Source organism: Formica exsecta, unplaced genomic scaffold, assembly GCF_003651465.1.
Source record: "Formica exsecta isolate Colony F162 unplaced genomic scaffold, ASM365146v1 scaffold27, whole genome shotgun sequence".
Classification (NCBI taxonomy): domain Eukaryota; kingdom Metazoa; phylum Arthropoda; class Insecta; order Hymenoptera; family Formicidae; genus Formica; species Formica exsecta.
This window is the reverse complement of record NW_021849963.1, coordinates 249,025-266,526: the sequence shown is the minus strand read 5'-3', so window position 1 is coordinate 266,526 and position 17,502 is coordinate 249,025. Positions and strand designations below refer to the sequence as shown.

The 17,502-nt window shown below is 32.2% G+C and overlaps 2 protein-coding genes across 12 annotated transcripts in view; one reads left to right on the top strand and one right to left on the bottom strand.

The window, feature by feature from the left end:
- Window positions 1–7,286: 7,286 nt before the first annotated feature.
- LOC115237064 lies at window positions 7,287–12,883 on the bottom strand. Its single transcript, XM_029809863.1, has 8 exons — window positions 11,883–12,883; window positions 11,691–11,695; window positions 10,141–10,500; window positions 9,850–9,998; window positions 9,576–9,747; window positions 9,252–9,374; window positions 8,708–9,002; window positions 7,287–8,465 (listed from the first exon to the last, which is right to left on the bottom strand). The coding sequence occupies exons 1-8, from the start codon at window positions 12,016–12,018 to the stop codon at window positions 8,305–8,307; spliced, it is 1,401 nt and encodes a 466-aa protein (XP_029665723.1). The 5' UTR covers window positions 12,019–12,883; the 3' UTR covers window positions 7,287–8,304.
- Window positions 12,884–16,292: 3,409 nt separating this feature from the next.
- LOC115237055 (phosphatidylinositol-binding clathrin assembly protein LAP) overlaps window positions 16,293–17,502 on the top strand; it is a 34,607-nt gene continuing 33,397 nt past the window's right edge. For 3 of the 11 annotated variants that reach the window (XM_029809838.1, XM_029809843.1, XM_029809835.1), the window contains exon 1: window positions 16,293–17,383. In XM_029809838.1, coding sequence (XP_029665698.1) covers window positions 17,254–17,383 — 130 coding nt within the window. In that variant the 5' untranslated portion in view covers window positions 16,293–17,253. The remainder of the gene's footprint in view (window positions 17,384–17,502) is intronic. The other 8 variants (XM_029809840.1, XM_029809842.1, XM_029809841.1 and 5 more) reach the window with 7 other exon arrangements.

The window sequence follows — 17,502 nt, the reverse complement described above, 5'->3', positions numbered from 1 at the left end:
CAGTTTGCAAAGCCTCCACATTTCTACCTCCTACTGGCATAACACAGTATTGCCCGTAATCTGGAATTAAAACAAAAATAAATATTAATTCACAAATTAATATCTTATCATCCATTTATATTACTTATATATTTGCATCATTATCTTTTTTTTGGTTGAGTATTTATATTTATATGATTTTTCTGTGTTTTCTATTTTTCTGCATTAGGTTTGTGTTTTTAAGAGAAAGAATTTTATTTCCAATATAAATTAAATTATTATTTTTATTGTTACTATTACTTCGACATAGATTGTTCTTTATCAGATTTAAAAAGCAGAAAGTTAAATATATATTTCCTTATATACATAATTTTTTTTCTAGCTAAATGATAAATAGTTGTGTATTAAATGATTTTATCTGATCCACCTGTATTGATACACGCTAGGCAACAAAGAAAGAACATTGACCGTGACCGGATAAGTTTAATTTTCAAGGCAGTATCTAATGTTTATTTAGAAAGAATTTTGTAATTGTTTCTTTTAGAAATCATATTAAAATAATGTCATTACATTCCAAAGACAATTGTTAATTGACATGACAACTGATTTCGAGATAATTGATATTGTTTCTTTACCACAAGTATATTTTTTAACTTTATTTATTTCTTGACGGTTAAATTCTTTTTTATTTCAAATCTTTGTGTGCGAATGTAGCAGTATTCATTATACAATTTTGATTTTAGCTTTTACAAAAGATATTACATAATCTTTATGGGTAAAGGAATACAGCAAATTAATTTATAGTTAATTAAATCAGATTAAATCACAAACTGGGCAAACTGAGATTAAAAGATCCACTTTTCTACATTGATACTGTAATTCTTATTTTTACGTGACATTGCGTTAGGCTCGCAGTTATAACAGCGCGGTATTATTGTCTGTATCGATTGATCCCTTCGAAACGCTGTCCAGCTGAGAGAACATTGACCGTAAGTGAATGACTTTAAAGATCCATTTTCGCCAATCGTTAAACGCTCGTCTACATACACGATCATGATGGTACGACGGTATCGAGATCGAATGCATCAAGGTTGTGCAGAAAACGTCGGCCTTGAACGGTGCAAATGACTTTAAAGATCTCGTTTTTTACGCGGACTAGAAAAATAGCATATTTTACGTAACATTTCATCTGCCAAATCCTCGCTGTGCGAGCTAATATCTCGTAACGGAAAAAAGATCATCTTTCGTGGCAAAAATCACGGGAATCATATATAAAATGGACAAGGATAAATAAAAAGAGCAAAAGAAAAAGGTTCTTTGACAATCAAAAAACCTAATATAAAAATCTCTTTGTACAATCACGATACTTAAAATAACTTTAAAGGCTATAGAGAAACAGGCAATGTCATTGTACGACTCCGAAATATAAGAGACCAAATGGACAAACTTAACTTAATAAACCCAAGAATAAGAATTTTTAATTATATAAAACTACGAAATATTTATATCATTATTATATTATTATTATATATTATTTAAATTTGCATATAAATATTTATGATCTAGTAATAATAATTAAAACATAGAATTGCAAGAACTAGAACTTTTTAGAAAATAGAAAAGCCAGCATTGCAGAAAAGAAAAGAAAACGATTCTTTTAGAAATTTAAAAGAGATCGATGGTCTTGAATTTCTAACTTGCAAGAATAACCTACTTTTATATATTTCATCAATGATTCATTAGAAAATAATCCATAGTATAACACGACTTAGCACCCATGCTTTTACTTAATCGATTGTGTATGAGAATTATTAGATTTATTAATTAAATAAAAAATAAAATAAAAATATGATATAAAAAATCCGTCCGGTACAACTTACCATTTTGATGTCTTTCTCGCACACGTCTGCGGATACCATCGCTTCCAATTCAATTCAAAGGATTTCTTTTTGTCATTGCTTGGTCGCCGTAAAACTGACTGAAATTCAGCGAAGAGATCTTTGATTCTCAGATGGATTTGTTATAATTTCGAATGTTCTAACCAATTACGATCAAGTATCGTTACATTTGCAAATATAAGGCCATATATGCTATTTGTTATTGTTCCAATATATTCAAAGCTTTCGCCTGTATGTGAGGTATGTCGAGGGAATCTCGCATTGCCGAAAGCAATCAAAACATGAAAAATAACATCTTTTTAGAATAATTTATTTTGGTTATTCTCTATTTCCTTATTTTAATTGTTAATTACTAAGGCAACCAAAATATGCTAGAGCATATTTTCTTTTATTTGATTAATAAAGAAATTAATAGATATAAATTAGATATAAATTTGTTTCAGAAGAAACTATGCATTTTAAGCCCTATATGTTACAGCATCTTTCTGCTTATTTCACCCATAAGTGCATATTCTTGAATATTTCACCCATACGTGCATAATATTTATATATTTTACCTATTTTTTTACATTTAATATTCTTTCCTGATTTAGATTTACAATTAGTTTTTTTCTGATATGATAATATATAGGATAACTAAAATAAAAATATGCTGCGACATATCTTTTTGTTTCGATTGATAAAGGAATTGATTAATTTTCAAACGCTGCGCCGCACACTGGTACGTATCGAGAGGCGGCTATCTTTTTTTTATATGCTAAGAACAGAAAACTGCTGAACGCCGAAACAATTGAAAGAAATAATTTTCCATTGTTTCAGCGTTCAGCTATCGATCTTTATCGTAGGAGATAGAAGTGTTCGACGCGATGAGAACACTACGCGTACATTATAGCTGCTTGTTTAAAATTCACATACAAAAGTGCTAATTTACTGATTTTATTGGTTTTATGTTTGTGGATAAACGGAAAAAGTAAGTCTACAAAAAATTCAATTAAATTGTTTATAAATCATGCTGTTCGAGATTCGAACGGTTTTCGCTTTTCATTTAAGATATTTAAACGGTAACCGTTGATAAATCAAAACACGAACGAGTAAATAACGTCGCGTTCAGCTGATTGGCGCGTGCTCGTGCGCTGCCCTTCGAGCTGAAAAACTGTGACAAACAGCAAGTTCTGGAACGATCGACGTCGAAAAACCTTGTTATTGCCATCAGCAGAGCGCGAGCTTTCGCAGTCGATCGATTTAGTCTGCCTACAACGACGATTCAAGCCGGTCGAAATTCATCAATCATTATCATTTTCTCTTGTCGTTATTCTCGCTCGTGTCATTTCTGCCGTAGTCGTCTCAAATTCGTCACAAAGTGTCTCGCATTCGATCGCTTCTCATATTCTCGCGGCGGTCAATTCGTTAGTGTTTTAAATAGTATTCGTTACTTCTTTATTGTTAAGATATTGTGAATGTGTGAAAGTGGGGAGTTCGAGAGTCGACGATAGTTAACCGTATCGGAAGATGAAGAAACGTTACTGCCTGTTCTACTATTTCTTCTGAATATCTGTGCAAAACCTGAGCACAATTCTCTTAACGGTTTTTCTCTTGTCGTTATTCTCGCTCGTGTCATTTCTGCCGTAGTCGTCTCAAATTCGTCACAAAGTGTCTCGCATTCGATCGCTTCTCATATTCTCGCGGCGGTCAATTCGTTAGTGTTTTAAATAGTATTCGTTACTTCTTTATTGTTAAGATATTGTGAATGTGTGAAAGTGGGGAGTTCGAGAGTCGACGATAGTTAACCGTATCGGAAGTGAAGATGAAGAACCGTTACTGCCTGTTCTACTATTTCTTCTGAATATCTGTGCAAAACCTGAGCACAATTCTCTTAACGGTTTGGAAATAATTTAAGTTTAAATTTACTATTAATTCTTATGGAAAATCGCGTATTGTAGCACTTATTGACAAATTTGACAAGGAAAAAACATTGCCAGCAAAACAAAAATTTTCACATATATTAAGAAAACTTTAATAAATATTTGTGCAAAACTTGATTTAGATCCACTTACTCGTTTAAAAGTTATTTACTAAAAATTGTAGAAAGATATTATCTATCTCTCTTTCTCTTTCTGCAAATTACTCGATTTTTTTTGTTTCTAGCAGTTGATTTCAGGGGGAGGTATTCACGATCAAAAGTTTTTGTCATAAATTAGGAAAAATATTAATTACAACTATTTTCTTTTACGAAGAGGTAAAAAACTATATTATTTTGTGATACTTTAATTCTTTTTATAATCCGGATTTATTCATTTAATTTTTCAAACAGTATAAACGTAAGAAATATGTTTTTTTGTTAATTTTGACAGTTTTTACATTAGTAATTTTAAATTTTATAATACCATTGGTCGTTGGCCCTCATTTCCTGTATTAATAGTTCGTCCAGCTTTAGTTTTAGTTTTAGAGCTGGACCAAGTTTCATTTTTAATGTCTATCATTTGTTTTGTAGTTAGATATGGTGGACCGACGCCGTCTATAAGGTGTTCCTTGAAATTCTGCAAACAGAAAAGCAAAAAAAAAAAAAAAATTTTCTTTGAAACTGATACATTATCATCCTGTATATGGCTCTTATTTGCTCGCAAAATTTAAAATTTGTGTTTCATATATCAAGCATGTATCAATAGATGATACAAATTGCGTCACGTCATCAATAGTCCATTGGTTGATCGCTTTATTTAAATTATTTGATGGCGGAATCAATGGCGCGGTGATATTTGGCGCGGCAGGCAATATTCCTCTTATACTGAAATGTGAAGTAAGTGAATAAGTAAATGAAGTAAATTATATTTAAGGAATGATTACTTTTCAAACATCTAAATGGATATGAGCTTATCCAATATGATTTTTTGATCAAATGAGGTTATCAGATCTAGTTTTAATTATAGAAAAATGGTACGAGTTTTTCAATATGATTACACAAAATACTTCAATTACTGATAAAATGATAATTTTACAGAATTAATAGAAAAATTAAATTTAGACATATCTAAAGGTAAAATATACATTATAACATTAGGAAATAAAATCTTATGTCACGTTGTTGACCAATATAAGTAAATATGTAAATAAAGCGAAATAGACGTACTTGCTTGATTCGTCAACCAAACCACTACCAGACTGACTAGGTATCCGTCCTATTCGGTCCATAAATCTTGTTAGGTAATTCAAAACACTCTCAGATTCCCTTTGACTGAGCTGTTCAAAGGATCTCCAAATTGGAACTGAAACAAAAATAATATACGTTGATTAATGTAATGTTTATGTTTTCCTAAACAAAATATTTAAAAAATATGTATTTTGTGATTTTTTTAGGAAAAATATAAAATTTATAGAAATTATATTATTCTCTTCTATTAACAAATAAAAAAAATAGTTTTGCAAATAATAAATCTTAAGAAACTAGTGATAACGGCAAAAAATTAACGATAAGTTGACCGATTCGGGAAAATAAATATGTAGATAAGAATATAATTATTCGAAATATGGCAAATAAATTAGTGTAGTCAGAAACACGACACGTTACACAATAAGGCATTTAATTTGCAAGTATGGTTAAGGGAAAGTGTGTCTGCGCATATTATTTGTTTTGGCGTCAACTTATCAAAATTAATAATACAATTTGCATTAATTATTTTAAATGAAACATCCAACGATGGGTCGTGTATTTCTTTACTTATAACCGCTTGTAATTGCGCGCAATTACATCTAAAGATGATACGTGTTGTACGTATATTAGATGTTTCAAAAACTTTAATTCAATTTAATAAAATCTTGAAAGCAATATATATTTATTACAGATTAGGGGGTGGGGAGATTAAAATATGAATTTTACTGTTTAATGTGTGAAAATATAAATTATATTATAAATTTTTTTTTTTTTTAATTTAAGAAAGAATTTTATAATAATTAATAGAAAATAATTCAAAAATTGAAAATTAAAAAAAAATTAAAATTGGAGATTTTTAAGGATTTCTGATTAAAAATGGAAAGTAAAAAAAATGTTACATTAGAAATTATTTTATATATATATATATATTAATATGTGTTCGAGAGTCGATCCCGACGAGATCGCCCGAAACTTTGCGACGCTCAGAATTGAGTGTGAAGCAATGTGTAACACGAATCCGTAGATTCACTGGAGGAATTGGATAAGAAAAGAGTACTCACGTGAGATCGTAGTTTTAATAACGAGTTTATTAGAAAACACCGGTAGCAAGCGACGACTCGTATTTCGCGACAGCGATCGGAAATCTTCGTAATCGTCCTTTAAATGACTGCCTGTTGTCGCGTACCGAAAATCTTGAAGGCGCTTCTTGCTAGAAGCCCTCGCAAGATCAGAAATCTTGTACGCGAACGCCAGATGGTAGTTAGCGCGACGCAGAGGACATTCGCGAAGTGAGGAACGGCCGTCGACTCTTGGACTCCCCACTTACACTTAACAATGTCTGAGCACTAAAACTAACTGACGAACTTATAAAGAATGAAGAATGATCGCAGCGAAAGTTGAATCGCGAGCGCGGTCGCGATCGATTGGTTCGAATCGTCGTCAGCGGTAGACTACCCGAACGACCGCGAATATTCGCGCTATATTGTTGTCAACAGTAGAGTTTTTGTTTCGCAGAATTTTCGAAACTAAGTTATTTGTCAGAGTTTTCCTTAAAAGGACAACGAACGAACACGCACCGATCGGCTGAGCGCGAGACGCTGTTTACTCTCGTTCGGTCGTGTTTTGATTTAATTTATTATCGTTTTATTTTAAAGAAGGCGAAGACCGTTTGAATTTTGAATATAATATAATGTATTTAATTATTTTTAATAAATTAATAATTATTTAATTATAATTAAATATATATATATATATTCGTGAGCCGCCCGTCTGTTAGTGTGCGTCGCCGATAAAAATATGGATTTGACCTTGAGTGACCTTTTCAAGGTGAGATCAATGTGATCGACATTTTCTTAAATGGAACCCCCCTTTTTTATTACATATTCTTGTAGCTTATCTCGAAAGCTTTTCAAAACGCTATAATAAAGTATTTTTTTATTAAGTACTTTTTGAGTTATTTTACAAAATTAAAAAAAAGAAAAAAAATTCGACCAATAGGAGCCGAGTATCCAAACTTACCCCTATTTTAAAGATGGCCGCCGACGCACAGGGAAATTTTGTTGGAACTTTGTGAATTCGGGCATCTCCTATGACCTTTTACTCACCCTCAAAAAATTGGCTTGTCTATCCGTTTTGTAGATATTCGGTGTTTTTGATACTATTTTACTGGACTATGTAGTATATAAGATTAACTGCAATAATTGTGATGTATCTTATGTTGGATAAACAGACAATTAAATATGAGAGTGACGGAGCATCGTAATCATATTAGAAAGAACACTTCTAATACTCATTGTCAGTTATAACAGACAGATCACAGACGTGAATTCAACCACGATTTTGACTGGGACGGGGTGAAGGTTTTGGATGACGAACCCTTTTTTAATAAAATATTGATCTCGGAAATGGTGAATAAAAAGACAACGTAATGGTTTAAAGTTTAAATCTAGACTGACACGGAATGTTTATCTGAGGCCTACATGTATATTATCGACAAGCTTCGAAAACTTTAAATATCACGCTATTTTCGACTGTATGTATCATTATACACAATGCTTCATTTTTTCGCCTTGGTTTAATGTGAAATTGAAATATAACTGTTATTGTTTCTTTGAACGTCTCAGCGACATATTCTATTATCTTACATCCGTTAGTCTGCGTTCACCATAATTATCAAGTTTATAATTGCGTGCGTTGTTTTCTATTGTTTATCACACAGATCTGTAAGTTACATCTAGTTTTAAAATAATCTTTATCTCTCGTTCTTTACCGTGTGTGCTTCAACGTTCTCGTTACAGTCTCATCTAAACTCAAACATGTTAATTTTACTGAGACCGATTATGTCATTTTGTCTGTGCCTTTTGGCCTATCAATCGAGAAGCGTCGCAATTTGAACGTGCTGTGTCGAACTCCGCACCTCTAAGAAAATTTTACGTGGAAACGATGACGTCAGAGACATTAACTTGACTTAATTTTTTATAATTTCCTTTTTTATATTTTGATTGCCATTTTTATTTTTATTTTTTTTGTTTGTTAATTTATTATTTGTTTGCGCTGAAGATGATCCGAAGAAAGGATCAAAAGGTACGTACTCTCTATGACTCACAGTTATTTAAATAAAATATATGCGCCATAATTACTGCGCATGACTCTTATTGCCATTTTCTTAATCTGTTTGTTACATTTAGAAGAGCCTTTTATTTATTATTAGTTTTATCATATTATATTTGGTATAAATTTTGTACATTCTAAATATTGCACGAAGTAATTTTTATACTATTAATTTTCAGGTAATGTTGTCTGGGCAGTTATAGCGGCGTCCTGCGGGTAAAATCTCGCCAGCATTTTATTTGGTACGTAATGCGTGCCTTCGAATTTACAAAAATAGCGACCTATTTCGCTATTATTGATCCATTTTGGCGTTGTTAAAGTTATAACATCTAAAATCAAAAATGCAAATAAAAAATAAATTTTTGATAACAAAGATAAACAAAATAACAAATGAAATATATAAGATAATAAATAAAATAATAACCAAAATAAATAAAATAATTAAATTAAAAAAGGAAACAAAATCTATCAAAATAAAATAACATTTTATTTTAATAAAAAAAGAGATGAGCTCGTAGAATAAACAAATATAATTTTAAATAAAGACGCGTTTAATTCACGATATTCATACCTTCTTCCACGTAACAAATTTGATTATTTTCGGTAAGAATGATGTAATTTGTTTGTTGCTTTATAAAATTATAATTACGACAGTGATTCAACGGCAATTTATACATGTGTATATAAGAGCCCGGCACATTGTTTGCGGAGATTGTGACAAGATGTCGTCTATCAAGATGTCGTTGCCATCCAACTATTACGCCGGCACAATCTGTAGGTTGATGTGTTACTATCATTCCAACCGCAAATTTTACGTCCTCTGGTCTTGTGTGTAGCAGTTCTGTTTCTTTAACGCGAAGGTCAAGCTGGAAAGTGTAAGACCACACAGATTTTAATTGATATTTTTTATAAATAATTATTGAATAGACTTTTGTAACAAATTTAATTACAGTTAGGTAAATTATAGATAATTATAATTCATATGAAATTGTGAATGTGTTATTAGAGAAACTTCAGAGATTTTTTCTATTATTATTAATATTATATTTTTTTCTATTATATTATTATTTTCTATATTAATATATGGCACTGTATGCTATAGTGCGCTAACGTACCATATTAAAATTGTCGTATTCAGTATAGTCAAACGTTCCATCCGGCATAATCCCAAAAACGCAATCATATTTTTCAGACTGCATCAGTTTGAAAACTATTTGCCAAACCAATATGTCCCAAAACTGAAAAAAGGAATTAAACATGAGCAAAAATTAAACAGAGAAAAAATTGAACAGAGCTCTGATTACAAATAAAAAACTAAGAGATTGTATAATTCTTTTTCCATTATGAAGCGTGTTTCATTAACTCATATTTTTGTCAAGGTTAGAAGTTTATTAATTAATCTTAAAATTAATAAAAATCATGTATGAGTAATTGCCAACCCGTTTAGTTGCTTCCATCATTAGATTCATAACTTGTGATTCATCGAAATCTTCAGGTGAAAGTGTTCTAATAAGAGTGCTAAAATGTAACATTTGGTTGGACACAAGACAATCCGGGAATTTCTTAAAACTTATGTTAAAACATCTTATATTTTCTGAATTATTCGTGGCACTGCGAACAATAAAAAATTATATATCTGTGCGTGTGCGTGTATGATAAGAGTAAAAATACAGAAAGGGGGTCAGATAATTTTAAATCTAATATTATACTTACTAGTTTGGTTTCCAAGCGATACAAAAGTAATTACCCTGATCCTGACATCTTTTGATGCACATTACATTGCAACGTAGACCAAGTCTTCTAGCCACGCTGTGATATATTATTAATAAAATGTATTCTTGGCCATATTTGTTTTTTAAGACCTGTGCCAGAAATTATAATACAGAAATTAATTAGAGCGAGAGTATTTCTTTAAAATATAACAAACATATGGCCATGCTCACAGCATATATAATTGGCCATAATTAAGTAAGATATTATATATAATAATCTATAATAACTTACATTATCTATACACATGTATTCTAAATTGGTGTCGTCCCATTTGCTTGATCGAAAGTTTAATTTGCTAAATATATATTCTTCCAGTGTATCTATAATCTGCATTCCTTCTGCTTCGTTCCAATGATTATCGTCGATATTGTTGTTTTTCCAATATGAAAACATTTCAGCGGACGTCGAGAATATCGAATGGTCGGGATGTTTTTCTCTGAGGCAATTCAGTACCCCTAGTGCGATACTATCTAATGATGCTTTTATGCACGAGTAAAAAACATCTTTTTCAGGTTGCAGCCATTGTGCCACCATAGTAACAACCCGTTCCAAAGACTGATTTTTTTGACATTGTACAGGGTTGATTAGAAACTAGTTAAAAAGTTCAAAGTTAAGTTAAAAGGTTGAAAAGTTAATAACTTTTAAGTTAACTTAATTAATTTTAAACGTGTTAACTTTTAACTTAAACTAGTTATTTTTAAATGCATTAACATTAATTTATTAATTTTTTTATACAAGTTAAAATAATTTATCAATATTAAAGTCGTGTGAAAATGGTCATAATATGAATATTTTGTTTGTCGTACAACGAGTTTGTCGATCAATAAGTATTTCTAAATCGTTTTAATTCAAAACGTCTAATAATTAAAGATAGAACGCACGTGTGTAAGTAGAGCGGATTAAATTAAACAGGAAAATTCTCTACCATTTTGTAAATTTCACAATAGTTATTAAGAAATTAAACAATATTAGTGGATGTATGTCCATGATACAACAGGATGATTTCTGCAAACAAAGTCTCATTTAAAATGACTCGAATCTGTTAATATTAGGTGTACAAATGAATAATCCAAATTTTTTTAAGCAATTAAAAAATTAATTTAAAAATCAATTGATTTTCCCGCTCTTATGCGGTTATGTAGTATTAACATATAGCTTTTAAAATTAACATTTAGTTTCGCGAAAATACCAACATAACTTTAAAAAATATTCAGTTTAGTAGAGTCAAAAATGGCAACAAATAAAGTGCATGTCCGATACTGTACTTTTTACAAATTCCAACAAGGAAAAGATGCTGCAAAAGCATGCAAATCGATTTGTTCTTTTCTCGGAGAAAGTGTTATATCGTACGATGTGTGTGTATTTTGGTTTAAATGGTTTGAAAGCGGCGATTTCAGTCTGATCGACAAACAATATCCAATCAGTGAATGAGATACAAAAATGACTTGACGATTTTAACATGTCCAAAGACACAGCATTTTTCCGAGATGGAATTCATCAGCTGCCTAAAAGATAGCTTAAAGTTATAAAAAGCAACAGCGAATACCTTGACAGAAAAATTTGTTTTACCTTTTTTTTAAATAAATCTTGAATTTTGCTGAGAAATTTGGATTATTCATTTGTATGCTTAATCTCTTGCAAAGGCAAACTATTCATGATCCTCATTTTCTCATAGTTTAAGGTTAAGTCCACTAAAAACTACTAATGGTCAGCAAAATTTTTTTTACTCTCTGATTTTTTGTAGGAAGGCAAATCCAAAAAGATATTCGGTTTTACCCTACTTTCCCTATATTATATTTATATTATATTATATTCTTTTCATTATAAGATAAAAATGGGTAGGACAACGGGCTAAAAAGCCAAAGCATAGAAAAGAGGGTGCACGAGCAATTATCTTTAAAAAAATTTCTTTAATTATTAAAGGTAATAAGTTTAACAATTAAAGGAAATTTTTTGAAGATAACTGCTCGCACCCTGTTTTTCATATTTGGCTGCCCACCGGAATTGCTTGCACACACATCTAAAGTTAATGATATCTTCAACACTGATATCATTGTAGCCGAGAATAATGGTAATCACCTCCTGAGATAAGCACATTATCGTAGCCATTACGAAAAAAAATCAGTAAAACACAACAAAATAATGTAATTTAAGATATATTCGCAACAAATTATTTGCGTGTAATTAATTCCCTGCTTTTAAAAGCACACCGATCTACTGCGATACTGTTCCTATGTGTCTGCCGATTGCAGAGAGCACAAGTGCGTGTTTTATGTACACTACAGAAGTCTTCCACTCTCTGTCCACTCTTATTTTGAAATCCTTACCTGAAAACCTAAAGGTCTTATACTTTCTCCCACTATACTAGTTGCCATGTAACAATACGCCCGAAAGAGAAACGAAACTGAGAACACAAAAAATATATACATGTAATGTAAAGGTTTCCGAAAATAATTTTTTTCTTAAAGAAACTTTCTTTTCTTCGGAAACAATGAAATTTCTTTGAAGCTCAATGGGACTTTCAGGTAAAACATTCCTTTGTTATGACTCGAGAAAGTGATAAAATCAATCGTTGCTTTCTTCTGTTTAAAATATGTCTCAAAAATTTTCCCGGATACTAAGATTATTTTTACTATGATTTTCGGATTCAGCAAATGAAACTGAGTGAAAAAAAATAGATAAACCCAACGATCCCTGCATGCTCTTCAAATTGCCTGAAATGAATATCTTTTTTTGTCTTAATTGCTGTGCGCAATAGTATCAATAAAAATGCTCTTATAACAGAGGAATGTATTACCTGAGAGTCCCGTTGAGCTTCAAAGAAATTTTATTGTTTTCGAAAAAGAGAAAGTTCCTTTAAAAAAAGAACTACTTTCAAAAACGTTTACACTACATGTATATATTTTGTTAAAAAAATTTTAATTCTCATAGAAATTTTATGTGTAGCGTGCAAGCTTTACAGATAAGCAATGCCGAAAAAATTCAATGATCAAATATTGCAAAAAATAACGATTTTCCATTATACAATCGAGAAAATCGACGATCAATAAAATATATTTATTATGAAAATCGACGATCAATAAAATATATTTATTATTTTTCTGCTTTTTTTCACAATTGTATTATATCAAATAATATACACAATCGAATAAGAAATTATGATTACTTTTAGAGACATTTGTTAAAAATTCTTCGATTTTCTTGTTTAATGACGAAAATAATATACATTTTAAACATTTCTCACTACTTTATTATTTTTGCACATTCGTAGATTGGTATAGTTTTATAAGATTTTTGAATCCCCCATAATCTTATACTAAATACCTCCTAGAAAAACACTCGCTAAGTACATAAGAAGATAAATATAAATTTAAAAAAATGTTAAACACTGTTAACAAATTGTTAAACTATTTAAAAAATATATGAGATCAATGTAACTAACCGCAAGTATTTATGGTATATGTTATAATGTCAATTCATAATCGATGTTTAGTGCGATTAGGATTCTTTTGATTTGCAAAGTATATCTTACAGGGTGTATAATTTGAAAGAAAATTTCTCATAAATTTTAAATCGCATAAAACTTCCATCAAAGCAAAATATAAAAATATACCTCGGTATGCCTGGGTCGTATTAAAACATATTGTCCCAGATTTGTATCATACAATAATTCATATTATGTGAAAATTATTTGAAAATTATTTCAAATTAAACTTTGATGCCAATGTGTTTGAGATAAGCTTCTTTAGCACTTTATATGTATTTCTTTCACATTATCTCTAGAACTAATAATTTGATTCATATAACAAATCTATAAGCAAAATATTAACAATTATAAAAATAAAAATCATTTAAGAAAAAAATAAATATATTTATAGCCTACAGTTGCTGTTATGTTATTATTTTCTGATAAAACTGTTTCAAATTTTTCTAATTCTTTATCAGTTGTTAGTGGAAATATAGAGAGATCTATTGGTCTTACTATCCTCTTTTCATTTGGAAGAAGAAAGCGATATAATCTCCACTTAAATTCATAATAACTACGTCTAGTTTACTACTAATTTCTTGGTTTTGAATGTATCTTTTTTTTAATGTAATCTTTTTTTGAAAATCTTTGAATTCAGATAAAGTCTGTGACAGTTTAAAAATGTGATATAAACAAAATATTACAACTTAATATAATATAATAAATAATTAGAAAAAAGTAAAAATAGTTAATTGTACCTGATTGACGAACTGAGCGAGATGTACATAATTCTTTTATTTGGTGAGGGAAGCATCAATAGATTGACTGAACTCAGATTGAGAATGTATAATAATCACGGATGGTAATTTTTTAATAAATTCAACATCACAAGAAGCAGAAATATTTTCTTTTGACGTATTTGCTGTTTCTAGCAATCTCGTACGATTTTGGGGAAACAAACTATCATTATCTGATGATACAACTGAAGAACTCTAATTTTTTTAAATTTCTTTATATTTTGCGCTTCCATTGAAGTATTGTACTGTAAAATGCTATGAACATTTTTTTTCTATATCACATCTCGTCGGAAAATACATTTTAAACTCTGAGCTTGCATCATCAGTTGACTTGTAATATTTCTCTTATAATTCTTATATATCATATGTTGAAGTGATGTAGAGGATAATTTAAATTGTTTTGTTATATCATATGTTTGCTGCCTTTGTCTTGCAGCTTCTATAATTTATGATCTATTATTTACAACGGAAGTTATATTTTTTGCTTCATTTATCTTTGCAAGCAAAAGCTCTTTTCTAGATTGTTCTGAAGAGATGTCAATATTGTGTTTTTTATTGATTGATTTTTCTTCAATATCTTAATTTTTATATTTTTGCCATGCTTAGTAATTTTCTGAGGTTCAGTTTCATTATTCTGAGGTTTATAAGAGACAAGTGGTGAAGTAACAATATAATGAAAACGAAAAAAAGTTAAAAAATGTTTTAACTTTTTTTTAGCATAAAGTCGACTGTCCCATAGAGCATTGATGTATGTACTTTAATCATGTAAAAGCATTTGTAATTCTGTATAGCCATTACAAAAACTGGTATAATCAAAAAGTTGCGGTAAAACCTCAAATTCGGTCGGTAAAAATATGATGGTTCAGCCGACCAGATATCGTTAAAGATCGGTGATCTTATGGGATTTAGTGTGACTGGAAAAAAAACTCGCTGCGCGTTATTTTAGTTTATCCAGTTATTGTTTTATTATCGAAAATGTAAAGATCTTTTATATAACTGCCTCAAGAACAACAAAATAAATATTTTATTTTAAATTTACTGTTTTATTATCGACAATGCAAAGATTTACTTACCTACAGTAGCGCGTGGCGAGTTTGTTTTCCAGTAATATGCTAAATCCTATAAGATCATCGGTCTCTAATGATATCTTGTCGGTATTTTCGATAATAAAACAATAACTGGATGAAGTAAAATAACCGTATGAATTAAATAATTCGTGTAATTATCTTCAAGTACCTCGGGGCCAACCGGAGCCGCTTGATGGTCACAAAAATTTACCCAGGGCTGACTGTCTTTAATAGTATCTCGTCGATAATACAGGCAATAGGAACATAATAATATAATAATATAATATAGAATAAGCAATAGGAACAGAATTTCCGACGCGTTGGATTTCTGTTCTCTATTGCCTGTTCCTAACCAATAACAGTGATTCATTTTATTTGCTAGGACGGGCGCGTATTTATATAAGTTTCTATTCCAAAATTTCTATTCCCTGTTCCTATTGCCTGTATTTTTGCATTGTGCGATAGGCTTTATTCTTTATTTTTAAGCCTATCGCACAATGCTAGGCTTGAGCATAAATGTGGCTGTGGTCCGGGAAACGCTAGAGATGCTTCGAAACGTTTGTTTGACCAATCTGGCTAAAAAGAGTAAATATATTTCTTTATCCTGATTGGTTAATGCAATGTATCTCGAAGCATCTCTAGCCTCTTCCCGACCACAGCTACAATATCATATATAAAAAAACTTTCAAGCATTCCATTTTTCTTCGTTTCCACAAAAATTTTCTACAAAATCATTTATCAAATACATTTTGCGCTTGAAAAAAATTATTATCACGAGCATAAAATGTTGCAATATTCGAAATAGTGTCTCTGACTGTGGTCGAGAAGACGCTAGAGATGCTTCGAAACATTGCATTAACCAATTAGAATAAAGAAATCTTTACTCTCTTTGCTCTGATTGGTCAATCAAACGCTTTGAAGCATTTCTAGCGTCTTTCCGACCGCAGCCCATATGGTAAAAATTTTCGGCTTTGGAGAACCATTTTTACGTTGGTAGCAATGTCCACGCGACGAGTACTAACGTCACGTCATATCTTTTAATCGATGATCGAACGGCTTAGGAAATCACGTTGCCGATATCATCGTTATCGTAAGTGTATACATCGATGAAAACTGGCGAATAAATAAAATATCTCCCTCTCGATGAATAAAGTATCCCTTAAATCGATCGAGAGCAAAGCGTCATCGTTAATCCGAACGAGCGCGCATTTTCCTTTCAATATATCCTCGATCCTCAAATCTTAGTCACGCCGACTAGTCGGCGTGACGTCACAGCGGCACCATATTCGCGGCGAGCGCTCGTGATTGGTCGGCCGGCGCGGCGGAGTGGGGGCGCGATGATCGGAACGGTCGGCGCACTGAGCGCCGTCGCCATCTTGGCAGATAGAAGCAGCCTGCTGTCGCCGTCAGGTCAGCCGCCGACGTTACACCGTCCAGCTGAGCCGTTGCCAAAGCTAAGCGCGAGCTGCCTGGCTCCGCTGCTGGTGAACGCGGAGAAATCGCGGCGGGCTATTGTTCGCGTCGCGCGAACGACCGAACCGGCTAAGAAGGAGGAGGAGGCGGAGGCGGCGGACGAGGAAAGAGGAGGAGGAGGACGAGAACAAGTACGAGGAGAGGTACCGGAAAAGCACCGCGGCGGGCCAAGTATAATATCGGGACCGTGTGTGAGAGGGACGTTGCGGGCGCCTTCGCGCGGTAGCGCCTGCTCCTTGGTCTCTCGGCTCTCGTTTACGCCGTACGAGTGTGTCGTGTCATCGGTGTGCGGTGAAGTTAGTTGCAGTGCCGAAAATCCGTTGTCCATCCGTCCGCGTCGCGCCGAAGAGGGCCGACTTCACCCCGTTTCTCGCTTCATCGTCAAAATTCCTCGCGTCGCCCTCGCTCTCGCGCGCATTTCTCGTTTTTCCTGTGTACGAGGGGAACAACTCCATCGCGCCGGATAAATTGCCGAATTCGCGTACGTGAACTGCTGTTGCTGACTGTTGCTGATATTCACTGTGTGTGACAGCGGGACAGTATGGCGGGACAGACGATCAACGACAGGCTGCTGGCCGCGAGGCACAGCATCGCCGGCCAGGGCCTCGCCAAGTCTGTTTGCAAGGCCACCACGGAGGAGATGATCGGACCTAAAAAGAAGCATCTTGACTGTAAGTAAAGAAAGTGAAAGTTCCTCGGACATATCCATCCGGCGTTCGCTCGATTTGCAAATTTAAACGGATAGTTAACAGCCGGTTGTATTTTCTTTCATTTTTTTCTTTTTTTTTTT